This window comes from Acomys russatus, chromosome 19 (genome assembly GCF_903995435.1).
Source record: "Acomys russatus chromosome 19, mAcoRus1.1, whole genome shotgun sequence".
Lineage (NCBI taxonomy): Eukaryota > Metazoa > Chordata > Mammalia > Rodentia > Muridae > Acomys > Acomys russatus.
The window spans coordinates 52,020,783-52,039,035 of record NC_067155.1 but is presented as its reverse complement, the minus strand read 5'-3'; the positions used below and the strand labels follow the sequence as shown (position 1 = coordinate 52,039,035).

The 18,253-nt window shown below is 42.3% G+C and overlaps 1 protein-coding gene across 1 annotated transcript in view; it reads right to left on the bottom strand.

Moving 5' to 3' along the window:
- Sbno1 (strawberry notch homolog 1) overlaps positions 1-18,253 on the bottom strand; it is a 52,778-nt gene that overhangs the window by 10,569 nt on the left and 23,956 nt on the right. The window contains exons 10-24 of the mRNA XM_051161492.1: positions 16,850-17,011; positions 15,282-15,417; positions 15,012-15,117; positions 14,761-14,914; positions 14,104-14,286; positions 11,420-11,517; positions 9,560-9,711; positions 7,956-8,153; positions 6,980-7,147; positions 6,724-6,899; positions 6,138-6,269; positions 2,165-2,300; positions 1,420-1,532; positions 1,244-1,315; positions 590-689 (exon numbers count right to left, since the gene is read on the bottom strand). Of these exons, the coding sequence (XP_051017449.1) occupies positions 590-689; positions 1,244-1,315; positions 1,420-1,532; positions 2,165-2,300; positions 6,138-6,269; positions 6,724-6,899; positions 6,980-7,147; positions 7,956-8,153; positions 9,560-9,711; positions 11,420-11,517; positions 14,104-14,286; positions 14,761-14,914; positions 15,012-15,117; positions 15,282-15,417; positions 16,850-17,011 (2,086 nt within the window). The remainder of the gene's footprint in view (positions 1-589; positions 690-1,243; positions 1,316-1,419; positions 1,533-2,164; positions 2,301-6,137; positions 6,270-6,723; positions 6,900-6,979; positions 7,148-7,955; positions 8,154-9,559; positions 9,712-11,419; positions 11,518-14,103; positions 14,287-14,760; positions 14,915-15,011; positions 15,118-15,281; positions 15,418-16,849; positions 17,012-18,253) is intronic.

The following is an 18,253-nucleotide window of genomic DNA, read 5'->3' as shown; positions in this document are numbered from 1 at the left end:
CTTTGGCTTTAAAACTTTGTTCTCAGGATTAATTTATTATTTTGGACAGGTTTTCTTTGTGTAGCCCTGGCTATCGTGAAACTTGCGATGTAGACCAGACTGGCCTGGAAGTCTCAGATGCACCTGTGTCTGCCTCCTGAAAGCTGGAATTAAGGAATGTGCCACTACTATGTATGGGCTTTCAAGATTTATTCGTCTGAGTGTTTTGCCTATATGGACATCTGGGCACTATACATGTATAATCTGCTCACAGAGGACAGAGGAGGGTTTTGAGTATTGGAGTCACACAGATGGTTGTGAGCCACCAACGAGGTGCTGAGACCCAAACCTAGGTGGTTCTCTCTACAAAGTCAGTTAATGCTCCTAAACTGCGGAGCTATCTATCTCACTAGCCCGATTTATTTTTTTTTATAGACAGGGTCCTAAAGTCAACATCTTCCTGTCTCACTATGCTGCATTCTGGAATTACTGAAATACACTACCATGCCTAGTTTAACACTGGTGGTGGAAGCCAGGGCTTGACACACACAATGCATACAATGTACCAATAAAATAACATTTTTCCCAGTTATAATTATTTTAAAGTTACCTTTAAAGAATTCTCCAGGGTAGTCTGGAGGTGGCGATACCATAGGAGAATCCAAATTTACAATGGATTTCATAACAATTTCTAAAGCATTTCTTCCATACTGTAATTAAAAAATATGTTTTAACTCATTTAGTTATTTTTTCACCCACTTAAATGCCATAAAACTATAATTGTACCAAATATTCAGGAACAACGCACATACTTTTCAGATAGTCTATTCTTTTATGTTTTGTTTTGTTTTGTTTTTCGAGACAGGGTTACTCTGTGTAGCCTTGGCTGTCCTGGACTCACTTTGTAGACCAGGTTGGCCCCGACTCACAAAGATCCTCCTGAGTGCTGGGATTAAAGGCGTGCACCACTACCGCCCGGCTAGATAGTCTGTTCTTTGCTTTTACAAACAGCAGACATTCAATGTTAATGACTTCTGTTATTTCTAAGAACTCATTTTTGATGCCATTACAAATACTCTAGTAATATTTTCCAACAGGAATACAAGATGTGCATACAGATCTAATTATGTGTGAAATCCTGGCTCACCTGAAGCTACGCAAGGCAAAGCCAACAGTGAGTACTTAGTTTTCCAGTCGCCATCAGTCCCCTTTTCTACCACTGCACAAACATGAACTTCCACATGGCTGGGGGCGCTGAACATACCTTGTTGTCAAAGTTGAACCTGCTCAGATCTCTAGATTCGGTTGCTCTTCTGTCACCATGTGTAAGTGCCCCCTGGCAAAACAGAGGACTCCTGTTCAAGTCATCATCAATTTTATCCTGAAGTCGGCTAACACAGATCATCTGTGCCACACATCTAATACAACTCAGAAACTTACCAAACTCTCAAGTCTCTTAGCAACAATAGATGCAAATCTCTGCTCTCCAGCCAGTTCCGAAATCAGAAAGACGTACTCTGGAGCCGTCACTTGGTTTGACCTGTGTGTTCTTCCTGTAATTACAAATTTGTCCAGTTCATTGATTATGTTCACTGGGCTGAGGTAGGCTACTCTGAGACCTAATTCCTAGCTTTAACATTATACAGGTATAGAGACAAGGTCTCACGTAGTCCAGGCTGTCCTCAAACTCACTACCAGCTAAGTTAGGCCTTAAGAACCTGGTATTTCTGTGTTTCCCAATCAACACCGAGAGGACAAGCCTGCACATTAACCTAAGCTGGCACTGATCTAACAAAATACCCCCCCCCCCAAAAAAAAAAACCACACAACTCTTCTCATAGCTCCTCAGAACAGCAATTTAACTCTACCATGATTGGCATCACTACTCAGGAACATATGTACCATTAATGTCTAAGTGCTGTCACTATTCGGTTAACTAGTATTACTGCATGACCTCTCTGGATGTCACTGAATCATGCAAAAAGGGACAGTAATGTCCCCTACCTGCAGCTAAGGGCTGAAATGAAGATAGCTGGCTGCTCGGACAGACCCACACAGTGTCCAAACCCACATTTGCCAGGTAGAGCCTGAGTTCCACCGACTGACGGTGTCTCACACAGACATGTAAGCATATCCCCAGAAACTCTCATCTTTTCTTCCACTGGGATCCAGTGGAGACACTTACCAAATTGCTGAATTGCCCTATCAGCGCTCCAGGGTAACTCCAAAGTCATGTGAACTCTTCTCCTTTGATTTTTAGCTCTGCGATCTGCTTGTAATGAAATGCCTGAGCTGGCCGCTTCTGAGATAATTGCAATATTCTGTATCAAATTGAAAGAGGAAACAAAAATCACCTCTTGAGTGTAACAGGGAAGGTCAGTGCCCTAGAAGACTTCCTTTGGTGGACAGGATTGGCCACCAGTATGTGCTCTACTCTTCTTTTCACAGCAGTAGGATGCCCTGGTGTTTGCCAGGCACATGGTTGCTCAGAATCCCCCTTACTACTGTGAGCACAGGAAAGCTGTAGCCAGTCAAGTACAGGTGGTAGACATAGTGTACGGCAAAGTTTATGAAGTAGAAGACAAAGCGGTGTGTCCTGTAGATTTCTAGTGCTCCAGCAGCAAACAGGAGGCCTTATTGTCAGCACCAACCCTAACTTCTTTTTTTTGACTGGGATTAAAGGTGTGCACAGCTCCCAGGTGGAGTGCTTGCCCAACAAGTGTACAGACACCATGGTGTACATCCCAGTGTGTTGAAGGCTGAGGCAGGAGGGAAAAGGCTTCAAAGGCATCCTGGGGTGCACAGCAAGACCCAGACCCAAAAAGACAAGGATAGCAGTTGTCCCATCTACTCCAGAGGCTGAGGCAGACTAGGAACTGGAGAAAATGGACATCAACCTAAGTAGAACTGCAAGTTACTGTCTCAGAAAAGGAAATAGAGGGAGAGGGAGAGGGACAGAACAAGGCATGCATTTCTTTAAAAAAACAAAATCCTCTGAGACACCGTCTCCTTTGTGGAAAAATCTAGCCTAAAACTCAGGATCTACTTCAAGAGCAACAAAGTTACAGGCGTATGTTACCACCCCATTGGCCAACACAGAAATGTGCACATGAAAGAAGTAATTTCTGGTTTAAACCATCAGTAGGTAAAAGCAATATCTGCAGAGTTTTGATAACCCAAGCTCAACCTCAGGACCCAACACAGTAGAAGAGAACTGACACCAGTTATCCTCTGCATATCTGCTCTCAAACATACAGCCACACGATTAAAAGAATAAATACTGGGCTGGAGAGATGGTTCAGAGGTTAAGAGCTGCTCTTCCAAAGGTCCTGAGTTCAATTCCCAGCAACCACCTGGCGGCTCACAACCATCTGTAACGAGATCTGGTGCCCTCTTCTGGCCTGCAGGTATTTTTTGGTTTGTTTTTTTTTTTATGATTAAAAAACCCACTGATTTTGACAAATTCCTTTATATATGGGCTGAGTTCATGAGATAATCACATAAACTCTAACTGAAGTCCCAGGGGATCTGACATTGTCTTCTGCCTCCTGAAGTACCCAGAAGACACTGGGTCTATGTATATATACTCAGGTAAAACACTCATCACAAAAGTGGGTGTAGTGGCATAAATATTTAATTCCAACACTCAGAGGAGGAAAGGAAGAGGCAAGTGTCTTCTGTTTGTTCCAGGCCAACCATAGCTATATAGTAAAAACTATCTTAAAAACAAACAAACAAACAAACAAACAAACAAACAAACAAACAAAAAACCAGGCTGTGGTGGCACATGCCTTTAATCCCAGCACTGGGGAGGCAAAAGCAGACGGATCACTGTGAGTTTGAGGCCAGCATGGTCTACAAAGTCCAGGACAGTCAAGACTACACAGAGAAACCCTGTCTCAGAAAAAAGAAAAAAAGAAAAAGAGAGCTGGGCATGGTGGTGGGCACAAGTCTTTAATCCCAGCCCTTGGGGAGGCAGAGGCAGGCAGATCTCTGAGTTTAAGACCAGCCTGGACTACATGGTGAGTCCAGGACAGTCAGGGCTATACAGAGAAACCCTGTCTCAGAAACAAACAACGGCCCTCCCCCCCAGGAATTGTGGTATAGGCCCTTGTATACCAGGCTGGCCTTGAACTCACAGGGGACCTGCCTGCCTCTGCCTCCCTAGTGCTGGGATTACAGGGGTGTACTACCTCACTCAGCAGTGGCATAAGCCTTTAATCCAAACAGAGGCAGGCAGATCTCTGAATTGTAGGCTAGCCTGATCTAGAGCTGAGTTCCAGGACTACAGAAAAAAACCTTGTCTAAGCAACAAACAAAAACAAAACTTTTAAAAAGTAGGGTTTTTTCTTGGGATGGGAGATGGTTCAGTGGTTAGGGACCCAGAGGATCCAACGCCCTCCTCCTTTGGGCCTCTAACTCACAGCCTGCCTCTGCCTCCCTGAGTGCTGGGATTACAGGTGTGTGCTATCATGCCTGGCCATATAACATAAATTTTAAATTTTTAAAAAGATTCATTTATTTTATGTATATGAGTGCTCTATCTGCATGTACACCAGCAGGCCAAAGGAGGTTATAAGATCTCATTGTAGATGGTCATGTGGTTGCTGGGAATTGAACTCAGGTCCTCCAGAAGAACAGCCAGTGCTCTTAACCACTGAGCCATGTCTCAAGCCCCTGAATTTTTTTTTTCTTTTTCCTTTTTCTTCTTCAAGACAGGGATTTTTGAGCCAGGTGTGGTGGCGCACGCCTTTAATCCCAGCACTCAGGAGGCAGAGGCAGGCGGATCACTGTGAGTTCGAGGTCAGCCTGGTCTACAAAGTGAGTCCAGGATGGCCAAGGCTACACAGAGAAACCCTGTCTCGAAAAAAACAAAACAAAACAAAACAAAGCAAACAAACAAACAAACAAAAAGACAGGGATTTTCTGAATGGCCCTGGTTGTCCTGGAACTCACTCTGTAGCCCAGGGTGGCCTCAAACGAGTTCCACTTGCCTCTCTGTCTCTGCCTCCTGAATGCTGGGACTAAAGGCATGCACCACTAATCACTTGGTAAAATACAAAGAAATCTTTTTTTTTTTAAATTCTCTTTCTTTAAAAAACTGTCATAAGCAAAATGTATATAGTTGTGGAAGCAGATGGGTAAGAATGGGTCTGAGATTCCTAATGTTTGAGCAAATTCATACAAGAGGCTCCAAAGTTTCAATGAAAGCACTGCAGCAGAGATTATGCTTAGGATTCCTGAGAGGGGGCACACCAAAATCAAAATCAAAGGAATCTAAAGGTCCCAGGTGTTCACCATGTCCTCGAGTGTGACATGTGAATGCAGAGCCCACAACCCATACATGGTAAATTATCTTAACATGCACAAACCCAAGCCTTTTTAAAAAGTGCTGGGATCTAAGGCATGTGCCACCACGCGTGGCCCTATAATGGCATTTTTAAAGGCATAGAAGAAAGGTCTAGCTGAAACGAGGACGTCCCTGGGGACAAGTCCTTCGGGCTGTCTTGGCTTGAACCTTTCTTGTGCTCCCATTTTCTTTGTTGCACTCACTGCCACATCAGAGCTGTTCATCATGTCTTTTATTTCGCAACAGGCTCACCGTATAAAATCAGGAGCAAAGAGAACTCTCAGACCTAGGTGTTCTATTGGATATTTAATGGCAACTATGCAAAAATAACTAATACAAAAAAGAAGACAGGCAAGAAGAGAGGGAAAAGATGAACGAAATCCCTACAATGACCCACTATTTCTATAGTCTGATTAAGAAAAGATATTCCTCTATCACTCAATCTAATTTCGCAGACAAGGCCTCATACAGTCCAAGCTGATTTAACACTCCTGCTCTGATGTAGGCAAGAAGAATGAGGTCTGTGCCCCTGCCTACAGAGCACTACCTCACCTGGCTCGTGTGCTCCACAGTCCCAGTGGCCTCCCAAACAGCAAGAACAATGCTCTTGTACACAATACACAATCTATACTACGTTCACCTTAATATGTAAAATAATCAGTACAATTACTAATGAAAATAAACTACTCAACAGGAATATAACAGATTCTGTGGGTGTGAAGAGATCAAGAGCAAAGCCTTCTAAAGCTGAAGCCGAACATACAGGAGGCTCGTGCTTTCTCCTGAAAAGCCTCTCAGCAAAGGGTACCTTATCTCCATCCATAAACCTTTGCTTCTCTGTGATGTTCAATATTTCCACAGGCACATCAAGTTCAGACCTTGACTCGTAAGATATGCTTCCATCATCATTGCTCACGACCCGCCCCTTGCGGCCAGTCATCTGAAAAATAAACATCAAAACAGTTTAAGGAAACCAGCTGGGAACATGGATACAATCACAGAATTTATACAACAAACAGTACGGGAACTAAGCACAGGGCACACAATCAGACATTGAGGACAGGACCTCGGAAGTCATATCAAGAGAAGGAATGCAGAAAAAGGCTGCTAAGTTGTACAGAGAAATGGGATACTAATTTCACAGGATTGAAAAGGTGAAGAAAGGGCTGGAGAGATGGCTCAGCAGTTAAGAGCACTGGTTGCTCTTCCAGAGGACCTGAGTTCAATTTCCAGCAACCACCTGGTAGCTCATAATCATCTGTGTGATCTGTTGCCTTCTTCTGGGCTATAGGTGTTATAATTAATAAATAAATAAATAGATAGATAGATAGATAAGTAAATAAATAAATACAATGTTACCTAGAAGAAGCACAGTATTAACCACATCTATTTACCTCAGCCACATTTTCAGGACCACCAAGTTCATCGATGAGTTCATCCAGGGTGTTAGGAGGGAGATCTTCAGCTAATTTTTCCAGTTTATCAAGCAGGTCTTTCTTCATCTGTTGTGCCCTTTCGACAGCATCTTGACTTGTTATAAGGCTATTGTTACTGTTGGTGTTACTGTTGGCTGACAAAGAACATTTGTCAATCATCACTCAAATTTCGATAGCTGATTTCTATAATACATGTCCAAAGCAGAAGTGATACCTGGTGCATTGTTGGGAGCGGGCGAGATGACTGGTGCAGAGGAGAAACTAGGCCGCTTTGACCCAAGACCTGATGCTAACAAGGCACTTTGAATGGAATCTGGATCAATGCTTTTCTTCTTTTTTTTATCTTTGCTTTTCTTGTGCTCTTTTCTAATTAACCAAGGATCTAAAAGATAAGGCAAGTATGTATCAAATAATTTGTTAGAACAATACACACTCCTTAAAGAAGGGCAAGTTTGGTTTTGTTGACAACTTCAGTGCCAGTGCACTCATTTACACACAGGGAAAGCTACCATTCCACACTGTGAAATTAAAATAACCTCAGAGACTGGATGGTGGGCCTTGGCTTGCAATCCACTAGGCCAGAACTCAGGAATACTGAGGCAAAAGGAGGCGATCCATAAAAATTTCCTTCTCGTCCCCAAATTTTAGTATAAAGGATCACCAGAGCTGCACAGTGAGACCTCCCTCACCAAAATATAGGGAAGGAAAAAAACACAAAGGCTGCACTCATCTCTAATCTAAGGTTCAAACCTCCTCAAGACAAACAAGCTTGTCCTTAGATTAGAACCTGCCCAGTCACAATATAAATACCAAAAAGTTGCTTATTTTTAACCACGGTGTGTGTTTATGAATGTCTGTAAGTTTGTGCGTCAAAGTGCAGCTGTCTGTGGAGGTCAAATGCCCCTGGAACTGGAGTTCAGGGAGTTACAAGCCCTCTGACTCAGATGCTGGAAAGTGAGCTCAGATTCTCTGCAAGAACTGTATGAACATTTTTTTTAAATTTAAATAATTTATTCAGATTACATCTCAATTGTTATCCTCTAACAGTATGAACTCTTATCTACTGAACCATCCACTCAAGCACCAAGAAAAGACTGTTTGTGAGACAAGGTCTCATTGTGTAACCCTCCTCCTCTGCTGTCCAGCCGCTGAGCATCCCCCACCGGCATGCAGTGCTCCTATGCACTCACCGTCCTCGTTGTCTTCACTGGATTCATCCCGGAAGGGATTGAAATCGTCATCATCACCAGAACTCATGTTCTTAGAGCTCTCATAGTCACTTTCTTCATTGTCAGAGACATCTGACTCACTTCCACTGTCATCAGAGCTGCTTCCAGTAAGGCCACCAACTTTTCGCGCTTTTTTGGCTTCTCGGCTTATTTCTTCACCTGCCCTCAAAACCCCAAACAACAGTCAACTAAGAAATCAACGTCTTTTTTCTTTTATTTTTTTTCCCCAGGTGGAGGCAGGTTTCTCTGTACAGGCCTGGCTGTCCTAGAACTCATTTTGTAAACAAGGCTGGGCTCGAACTCAGAGATCACCCTGTGTCTGCCTACTGCATGCTGAAATTAAAGCATACACCACCCACTGCACAGTCAGTGTTTCTAAAGACCCATGATGTCATAGTTTCATTTGTAAATTGACTCTAATGAGAGGCACAGACTGCAAGAGTGTGAAGAGTGAAGAAGAAAGCAGGCTCAGAGAACCAAGAACTCGGGTATGCCCAGCTACCTCGCGAGAAACTACATGTACAAACAGAAACTTAAAAGTGATAGAAAGGAAATGAGTAACAGGGTGAAACCACATTATATGCATGCATAAAATTCTCAAGCAGAGGCTGAAGAGATGGCTCAGCACTGGCTGCTCTTCCAAAGGTCCTGAGTTCAATTCCAAGCAATCACATGGTAGCTTACAACCATCTATAATGTGATCTGATCATACTGTATACATAATAAATAAATCATTGGCTTGAATTACCTAATATTTAGAAAACAGACTGAGATACTCAGAAACTAAAATCAGAACTCCAAAAAGTTCTCTTATTAATGGAATGGAGAAATTTAACAGAAAGCAACTTGTAACACAGTAGCTTATCAGCTATTCTAAGACCCCCTGATCACAGAACACTATTACTTCAGGTGCTACTCAAGTAAAACACACAGGATGTGTTACAGTGTTAGTAGCCCACTCTTTTCAGACACATTACAAATATGGAAGGCACTAACATGGTTGAGGAAATGCTTGTCACAAGCCTGAAAAGCTTAGCTGGACCCCAAAGCCTACACACTGTTCTCTGGCCTCCACACTCACATCGATACACGAGCACTCACAAACAAATGTAATAGAAAACATTTAATATCATGCATGTAGTTGTACATGCAGATACAATATTGTATACATAATAAATAAATCTTTAAAAAAAAAAAAAAAAGTGCCTCTTAAACCTAACCAACAAGGCAGACACACCATCTGTAACCCCAGGCAGTAGGAGGAAGGTAAGTCCTACCAGACACGGGGCAGGAGGATAGTGGATTGAGCAGCCATGTTTATTAAACAGTAGCTCTGATGACACAAGGACTAAGTGAGCCTGGACAACCCTAACCTTCCTACAAGGCTGAAAGGTTCTAATCTCCTACGTGCTAGACAGAAAGTTGGGACCACTTGTGTATTCACTCAGGTCTCGGAGCCAACAGGGAAACCATTAGCTTTTCCAACTCAAGGGAGGCAGGAGCTCAGTCACAAACAGCCTCCTCAAAACTCAAACCAGCAGCACTGTCAGCATCAAAGCACTCACCTTTCCGCTTCTTTACTTTATTTTCTTTACAAGGACTATCTCTTGGTGAACTGTTGTTACTTGGAGCTGTCAAATCGATTCCTAGCAAACTATAAAGTTTCTTCCGGTCTGGAGCAGGGAAGTGTTTTTCAATAAGTGACTGCAATACTCCTCTATAGAAAAAAAAGCAGTGAACTTTATTACTTCATGTGTAAAAGTCTTACTAAATTATTTAGAGTATATTCATGGCTTAGGTGGTGCATGCCACCCAGTATCCCAGCACTTGGGAAGCATACCAGGCAGATCTCTTTGAGTTCAATGCCAGCCTGGTCTACTAAGTGAGTCCAGGACAGTCAAGAACTACACAGAGAAACCCTGTCTCAAAAATATAAAACAAAACAAAGAGTAAAGTACATTTACTTTACTTACTTAATTTACATTATATTAAAGTCTTCCTAAATATATTCAAAAGAAATACATTTTCCACAATGTTAGTATTTTTTAAAAAGTAAAGTACATTTGCATTGCTTACTTTATATGCACTGCATTACTTAAAAATCTTCCTAAATATATTTAAAAGAAATACAACGGGGCAGTGGTGGTGCATGCTTTTAATCCCAGCACTTGGGAGGCAGAGGCAGGCAGATCATTGTGAGTTCAAGGCCAGCCTGGTCTACAAAGCAAGTCTAGGATAGCCAAGGATACACAGAGAAAAACAAACACACACACACACACACACAAACCAATTCCTTCAATCTTAATAAATATTCAAAACTAAGCTCAAGGGTATTTTAAGAGAAACCTGTCCAGTAGTGTTATACAAGACACAAACCCATCTTTTCTACTTTCTAGTGCTTACACAGTGGGATAGGGACTGGGGAAATGGCTCACTGGGTAGAGCTTGCTCTGCAACAATAAGGAAGACCTGAGTTCAAGCCCCCAGCAAACACAATAAAGCTTAGCAGGGCTACACATGCCTGTAACACCAGCACTGGAGGGCCTTGGAGACAGCACTGCTGCGAGCTCCATAGCCAGCCAGTCTAGATGAAACAGCAGGCCTCAGTTCAGAGAACCTCTCTCCAGAGTGAGAGAGCAACAGAAGACACACAACACGCTACTCTCTACAAGTATGTACTCTTTTTTTATTTTTTAGTATTTTGAGACAGACTCACTATAGAGCCCAGGCTGGCCTTGGACTCTGAGGGCTGTCTGCCTCTGACTCCCTAGCGCTAGGAACAAAGGTGTATGCTATCACTATGTCTGCTCTTCAACTAACATCTCTAACTTCCTGGATTTGCAATTTTAATGTCTATTTTTATTTTTGTAAAAATTTACTTTAAAAATATGTGTGTGTATCTGTTTATGGATATGATGTACACATGGTGCAGTGCCCTCAGATATAAGGTGACAGGAGATACCCTGGAGCTCAGAGTGATACACAGATGCTGGGAACTGAAGTCAGGGCCTTTAGGAGAGCAGGATGGGTTCAATCACTGAGCCACCTTTCCGTTCCACAGTATCGAATGTCTAGAGCACATTTTATAGTATTATGTCAAACTAAGTGCCACTTTAAATCTGAAGTTAAAGCAGCTTCAAGATGTACAAAACAAAGTACAGTTCTGTTAGTCCAAATACTCTATATAAAGTGGCCAAAATATGCAGCATTTCTGAATTACGAGCTATCACTTATTATTTTCCACAGAATCTATTATAAAGAATGAAAGCATAGAACTTAAACACAGATAAGGACAACTTTAAAGATGATACAGATAATTCCCCGTGTCCCACCCCCCTGACCCAAAAAGAAAGAAACAAGAAAACAAAGGAAACACTAAAGGTTTATCTATTTTAACATTCAAGAGGAAATTTAAAAAACATTACTTGGCAGTTGAAACAAAATCGTTTAGTTCTCCTCCACCCTCTTCCAAGGCCTCTAAAGTTCTAGCTTCTCCTGTAGACTGCAGACCAATTACAACACACTGAAAAACATACAATACACAACTGTAAGTAACTTGCTTTGGCTCCTCACCAAAGCTCATGTTAAATATCTAGTTAAAAAAAATTAATGATTTATTTATTCTTTTTTGTTATTGTTGTCGTTTTAGTTTTGGTTGTTTTGGAGACACGGTTTCTCTGTGATAGCCACAGCTGCCCTGGACTCGCTTTGTAGACCAGCCTGGCCTCGAACTCACAGAGATCCGACTGCATGCCTGCCTCTGCCTCGCTGGGATCAAAGGTGTGTGCCACTACTGCCCAGCGATTTATTTATTCTTTTATGTTTTATGTGCATTGGTAATTTGCCTACATGTATGTTTTTACTAAGGTGTCAGATCTGCTGGAACTGGAGTCAAAGACAGTTTTGAGCTGCCATGTGACTGCTGGGAATTGACCTCAGGTTGTCTTAACCACTGAGGCACTATCCAGGCCCTAGTAAAAGAAAACAAATTTTTGAAGACTTCATAAAGTGAGCCATTACATTAAAGTAGTTTGGGCTTCATTTATTCTTCATGAGGTATACTATGTCAAGAAGCAAAGAAAGGCAAGTGCTGGGCTGGAGAGATGACTCAGTGGTTAAGAGCACCTGCTCTTCCAAAAGTCCTGAGTTCAATTCCCAGAAACCACATGGTGGCTCACAACCATCTGTAATGTGATCTGATGCCCTCTTCTGGCCTGCAGGAGTACATATAGGCAGAGCACTATATACATAATAATAAATAAATATTTTTTAAAAAGGAAAGAAAGCAAGCTAGGCGTTTAATCCCAGCACTCAGGAGACAGAGGCAAGCAGTTGTCTTTACATTCAAGACCAGAGTGTTCTACACGGGGATGTCCACGACAGCAAGGGGTATGTAGAGGCCCTGTCTCTCTCCCTCTCCCAGAAAAAAAGTGTGAGGAAATACCTTATAGGACATGACAAATGTCCCTGGCCTCATGAAATTTATAGTGTTCTGTGGTTTGGGTATGTGTATTTTAGTTCTCTCCCTGACTCTGCCTTCCGAACTCTGGGATAAAAGTATGCATCACCACTGGCAATGCTTTGTGTTTTAGTCATATACACAATTAACCATGCTTATGGAAGTACTTACTGCTATTAAGAACAGAGCACAGCTGAAACTTTTTTTTAAAGATGTATTTACTATTTATACAGAATTCTACCCATATATGTACCTGCCTGCCACAAGAGGGCACCAGATCTCAATGCAGATGGTCATGAGGCACCATGTGGTTGCTGGGAATTGAACTCGGAACCTTTGAAAGAGCAGACAGTGCTCTTAAGCTGAGCCATCTCTCCAGCCTCACAAAGAAATTTCTGAACAGGCATTCTTTGTGTATTTACACACACACACACGCAAACATATATGCCTGTGCTTGCAAATGTGTGCCCGGATAGTTTGTCTTACACAAAATCAGATGAAGTCCAAGTCAAACTATGATACAGCCACAGCTGGCCTTGAGCTTGAAATCTTGTTGTTTCTATCCCTCATGTGCTGGGGTTATACACACATATTACCTGGCACTTTTAGGTTTTGCAGTTTTTTTGTTTAAGACAGGGTTTCACTGTGTAGCCCTGGTTGTCCTCCAACTCACAGAGATCCAGCTGCCTCTGCCTCCTGAGAGCTGGGAATGAAGGTGCATAACCAGGGTTGCCTAAGAATTGATTTTTGACAAACATCTCAAACCCTTACCTACAAACTGGGTTATAGTGGCACACCCTGGCAATCCTAGGAGTCAGAAGACTGAGGCAAGAAGATTGCCATGGTGACTTCAGCCTAGCCTACCCATCAAATACCAGACTAACCTGTGTTACAGAACAATACTGTTTCAAACCCAAATCAAAACTAAAATACATTATCAAAAAAAAAACTTATTGCAATATTATTATTATATTTATTATTTTCCATTTTAAAAGACTATTTCAGAGCTAAGTGTATTGGCACATGTCTTTAATCCCAGTACTCAGATATCTGTGAATCTGAGCCCAGCCTGGTTTGCAAAGTGAGTTACAGGAAGGCCAGAGATATGCTGTGAGACCAGGTCTCAAAAAGTCAAGAACAAGGGCCAGGCATGGTAGTGCTTACTTTTAATCCCAGCACTTGGGAGGTAAGGGTAGGTGGATCTCTGTGAGTTTGAGGCCAGCCAGGGCTACAAAGCTAGTCCAGGACAGTAATGGTTACACAGAGGAGTTTGTCTCGGGGCAAAAACAAAACCAACCAACCAAACAAACAAACAAACAAAAAAACCAAAAACAACAAACACAAAATCAAACAAACAAACAAAAAAACTTTCTAGACTATTCTAGCCAGGCAGTGGTGGTGCACACCTTTAATCCTTGAGGACAAACCAATCTATAAAACAGTATTCCAGTAGAAGGCCTCATTTGGAGGCAGAGGCAGGTGGATCACTGAGTTTGAGGCCAGCCTGGTCTACAAATTGAGTCTAGGACAGTCAAGGCTACACAGAAAAACCCTGTCTCGAAACCCCCCCAAACAACAACAACAAGGCGGTGTCATCCTACAGAGACTCGTTAGCCGAGAACAGGCTACACTAGACAGCCTCCAACTTACCTTCCCATTCTTGATCTCTTCCCGGGCCAGCTGCACCACCCTTTTCACTTTAGAGGCTATGCACAAGTACTTAAAAAACCTCTGGTGAGCAGACCAGAACTGACCCCACATAGATTTCTTCATTCTCTGCTCAGCATCAATCAAATCTGCAGCTTGCTGAAATCGTTCTCTAGCGATGACCCACTGAAAATACAGACAACATTTTACATGTATCTTTTTCATGCCAGCGCCCAGGAAGCATGAGGACCTGTGCACTCAAGGCCAGCCAGGTCTACAGAGCATAGGGAGCTATGTCCCAGTGACACAGTAAGACCCCAATCTCCACAAAATTAAAAGTGACTCCTTCAACCAAAATAATCTGCAATCACTTGGGAATGTCTGAACAATTTTAGAATGCTCAAAATATACACTAACTAAAGGCATCAATTTAGGCTATGGTTACACTGTAACTGTGAATTTGAATTGAAATAAATGGCTGTCTTTTATGAATTAACATTAAAAATAAAAGCAGAAAATAAGGATTTTGGTTAAATAAGCAACTGTGATCACTGTTGTTTTACAGCGCCAAAACCATCTTCTATGTTAAAATGCTTCAATGAATAAAACTATTGAAAAAATTATCAGGTACATTAAAAACACTAAGAAAATATTTCTCACCAGCTTGACTGCTTTGTTATACATTTTAACATAGCTTTGAGAAAGAAGAACTTCCTCAATTTTGAAGGTCACTCCAGTAAAGCTCAGCTGCCGTGCAATGTACATCCCTCTAAGCTTCATATCCATAGCAACTATTTCCATGGCACCAACACCTCTGAACAAAATTAAAACACACAGTAACTATCAATAAACAAAACAGGACTTCCACACAGCAATGGTTCTGGAAGGAGAAGTGCCACCAGCCCTCATACCTGCGTTCCACTGCTTGAATAAAGTCACTGAATTCTCTGAACGGAGTTCCCTCACCCCATATTCCAAGACGGTTCATGTAGGCCATGTTGCGTGGTTCAGAAGCACCTGGAAAACAGCCAAATACATTATAGCTGCAAAAGTAATGTGCACAGGCCAGCCTGGTCCAAAAAGCAAGTCCAGGACAGCCAAGGCTACACAGAGAAACCTTGTCTTGAAAAACAAAACAAAAAGTAATGTGCGCACATCTTTCTGATTAAGTGCATACTCACCAGTGGCACTGGCATACACAACTCTAGCTTTTGGCAATTTGTTCTGAAGCTCTAGAACAGCCAAGCCTGTCTTGGTTGGCTTTGAAGAACCAACAGGACATAAGTTTTTTGCTTTGTGACATTCATCAAATACTATCTGTAAGGAAGAGTTGAGGAACATATCACAGAGCAGGAACTATCTATTCAACAGTGTGGTTTGATGGAAGTGGGGGGGGGGGGGGGTCGCGCGCGCAGTGCGCACACCTGTAATCCCAGCAGAAGCAAGCAGATCTGTGAGTTTCAGGCCAGCCTGGTCTACAAAGTGAATCCAGGACAGACAGGGCTACATAGAGAAGCCTTGTAAAAAGAAAAAAAGTTTATGAGCATAGGGGCCAACAGGAGTTTCCTTTAAGATTCCATTCATAGGGGCTGGAAAGATGGCTCAGCGGTTAAGAGCATGGTCTGCTCTTCCAGAGGTCCTGAGTTCAATTCCCAGCACCCACACAGTGGCTCACAGCCATTTGTAATGTGATCTGATGCCCTCTTCTGGCATGCAGGTGTAATAAAATAAATGAATAAAATCTTAAAATAAGAGTCGGGCGTGGTGGCGCACGCCTTTAATCCCCAGCACTCCGGAGGCAGAGGCAGGCGGATAGCTGTGAGTTCAAGGCCAGCCTGGTCTACAAAGTGAGTCCAAGATGGCCAAGGCTACACAGAGAAACCCTGTCTCGAAACGCCCCCCCCTACCCCGCCAAAAAATCTTTAAAAAAAAAAGATTTCGTTCATAAACGGAGCCCTCTTTGCCTTGGCTCTAGTCCTCTCCCTTGTACTGCGGCTTCTGAGGCATCTGCTCAATGCATCAATTACTTCAGCTGTGAATTTCTTTCTTATTAGAATGCAGGAAAGGCTCCACTGAGGAAAGAACTATCCAGTACAAGGAGAATTTCAGTAAGCTATAAACAACTATTAATTTAAAATAGCATTTCAGAAATTGGGGTTCCTCCGCAGGACTACAGAGGCTCTAATGTGAGCAAATAAGGTAGGAAGCAAGCACTCTCACCACGGATGTGAGCACTCCCCACACCTGACAATGGCTCTGCAGTTTCCTGGGACTCTAATCATTAAAGGGATTACTTCGAAACCTCACTTAAATATTTTTCCTAAAGGTCTATCTATACATAATTTTTATTCCATTAAGAATCTTAGCCGGGCTTGGTAGCAACCGCCTTTAATCACAGCACTCAGGAGGCAGAGGCAGAGGCAGATGGATCTCTGTGAGTTCAAGGACAACCTGGTCTACAAAGTCAGTCCAGGATAGCCAAGGCCACACAGAGAAACCCTGTCTCAGAAGGAAAAAAAAAAGAATCTTAAAAGAGGGGGTCTAGAGATGGCTCAGAGGTTAAGAGCACTGTCTGCTCTCCCAGAGGTCCTAAAGTTCAATTCCCAGCAACTACCTAACGGCTCACAAAAGAGATGGCCTGTAGGCGTACATGCAGAAGAGCACTGTAAATATAATAAATAAATCTTTAAAAAAAAAATTAGAAAGAAAGAAGGAAAAAAGAGAACCAGCAGTCTTTATTGAAGGATACTACTCCATCGAAGTCGTCACCACACCAATGCAGAAGCTGTTTTAACCTGGTCTTGTATTTACCACCAGACTGGCTTTCACCAATAAGGGAAGAATAGGTAGCAAAAATAACACCCTTTTTCACACTCCCATTGTGTTTGGAAGAAATTTTTCCATATTTAAACTAAAAAAAAAAAAAACAATAAAAAGAATTGAGTTAGTATCCTTCCTGTAGAAGTATCTGCTCAAATTTATGAGACTTGATTTAGTACATGCATGACAGACTCTAACAAAGCAGATACACACATGAAAAGCAGATAGACACTCTGAGCTTCAAGATTAGAAGGGAAATATTTCTAGGAAACTTCATAACCAACAAAAGGCACATAGCACTAATATTAAAATTGCTGTCAGCTGGGCGTGGTGGCACACGCCTTTAATCCCAGCACTCGGGAGGCAGAGGCAGGCTCTGTGAGTTCGAGGCCAGCCTGGTCTACAAAGTGAGTCCAGGATGGCCAAGGCTACACAGAGAAACCCTGTCTCGAAAAACCAAAAAGAAAAAAAAAAAATTGCTGTCAAGAGGCCAGATTTGGTGACACATACTTTAAACCCAATACTCAGGAGGCAGAAGCACACAAATTTCTATTGTTTTGAGGCCAGCCTGGTCTACACAGTGGTTCTAGGATAGCCAGGGCTATATAGTGAGACGCTGTCTCAAAAAAACAAAAGAAACAAGATCTGTGCCAGGAATGGCACCTCACATGTTTTAATCTTAGTACTAGGGAGACACCGAGGAAGGCGGACTGCTGTGCATCAGAGATCAACATGGGCTAATAGTAAGACTCTATCTTACAACAATAAATAAATTTTATGCTTGGTAAGCATTAAAAAATCTAGTCATGGCCGGGCGTGGTGGCGCACGCCTTTAATCCCAGCACTCGGGAGGCAGAGGCAGTCAGATCACTGTGAGTTCGAGGCCAGCCTGGTCTACAAAGTGAGTCCAGGACAGCCAAGGCTACACAGAGAAACCCTGTCTCGAAAAACCAAAAAATAAAAAATAAATCAAGTTATATTAAAATGTGTTAGATATAGTCACACATTTTCTTGGTTCTACATCAACACAAGCAAAGTCACTCAACTCCATTGTGGAGAAATACCAAGTGTACCAGAATGACTCCCTCTAGGCTGCACAAATGTGTTGACTACAGTGAAGGTTCAATACTTTTCCATGCTCCTCATGTATAGGTATATAAAGTGCTCAAAAAACTACAAACTCCATTATACCAAGACCATGCCCGCTTTGTCTTCCACTAACAAATATGTAGCTTGTGTGTTATATGGAACAGTTCATTTAATGCTTATAACAAACTCACCCCTACCCCCACAGCCCCACCCCCACCTCTCAGCAAAATATTACTCCCATTGA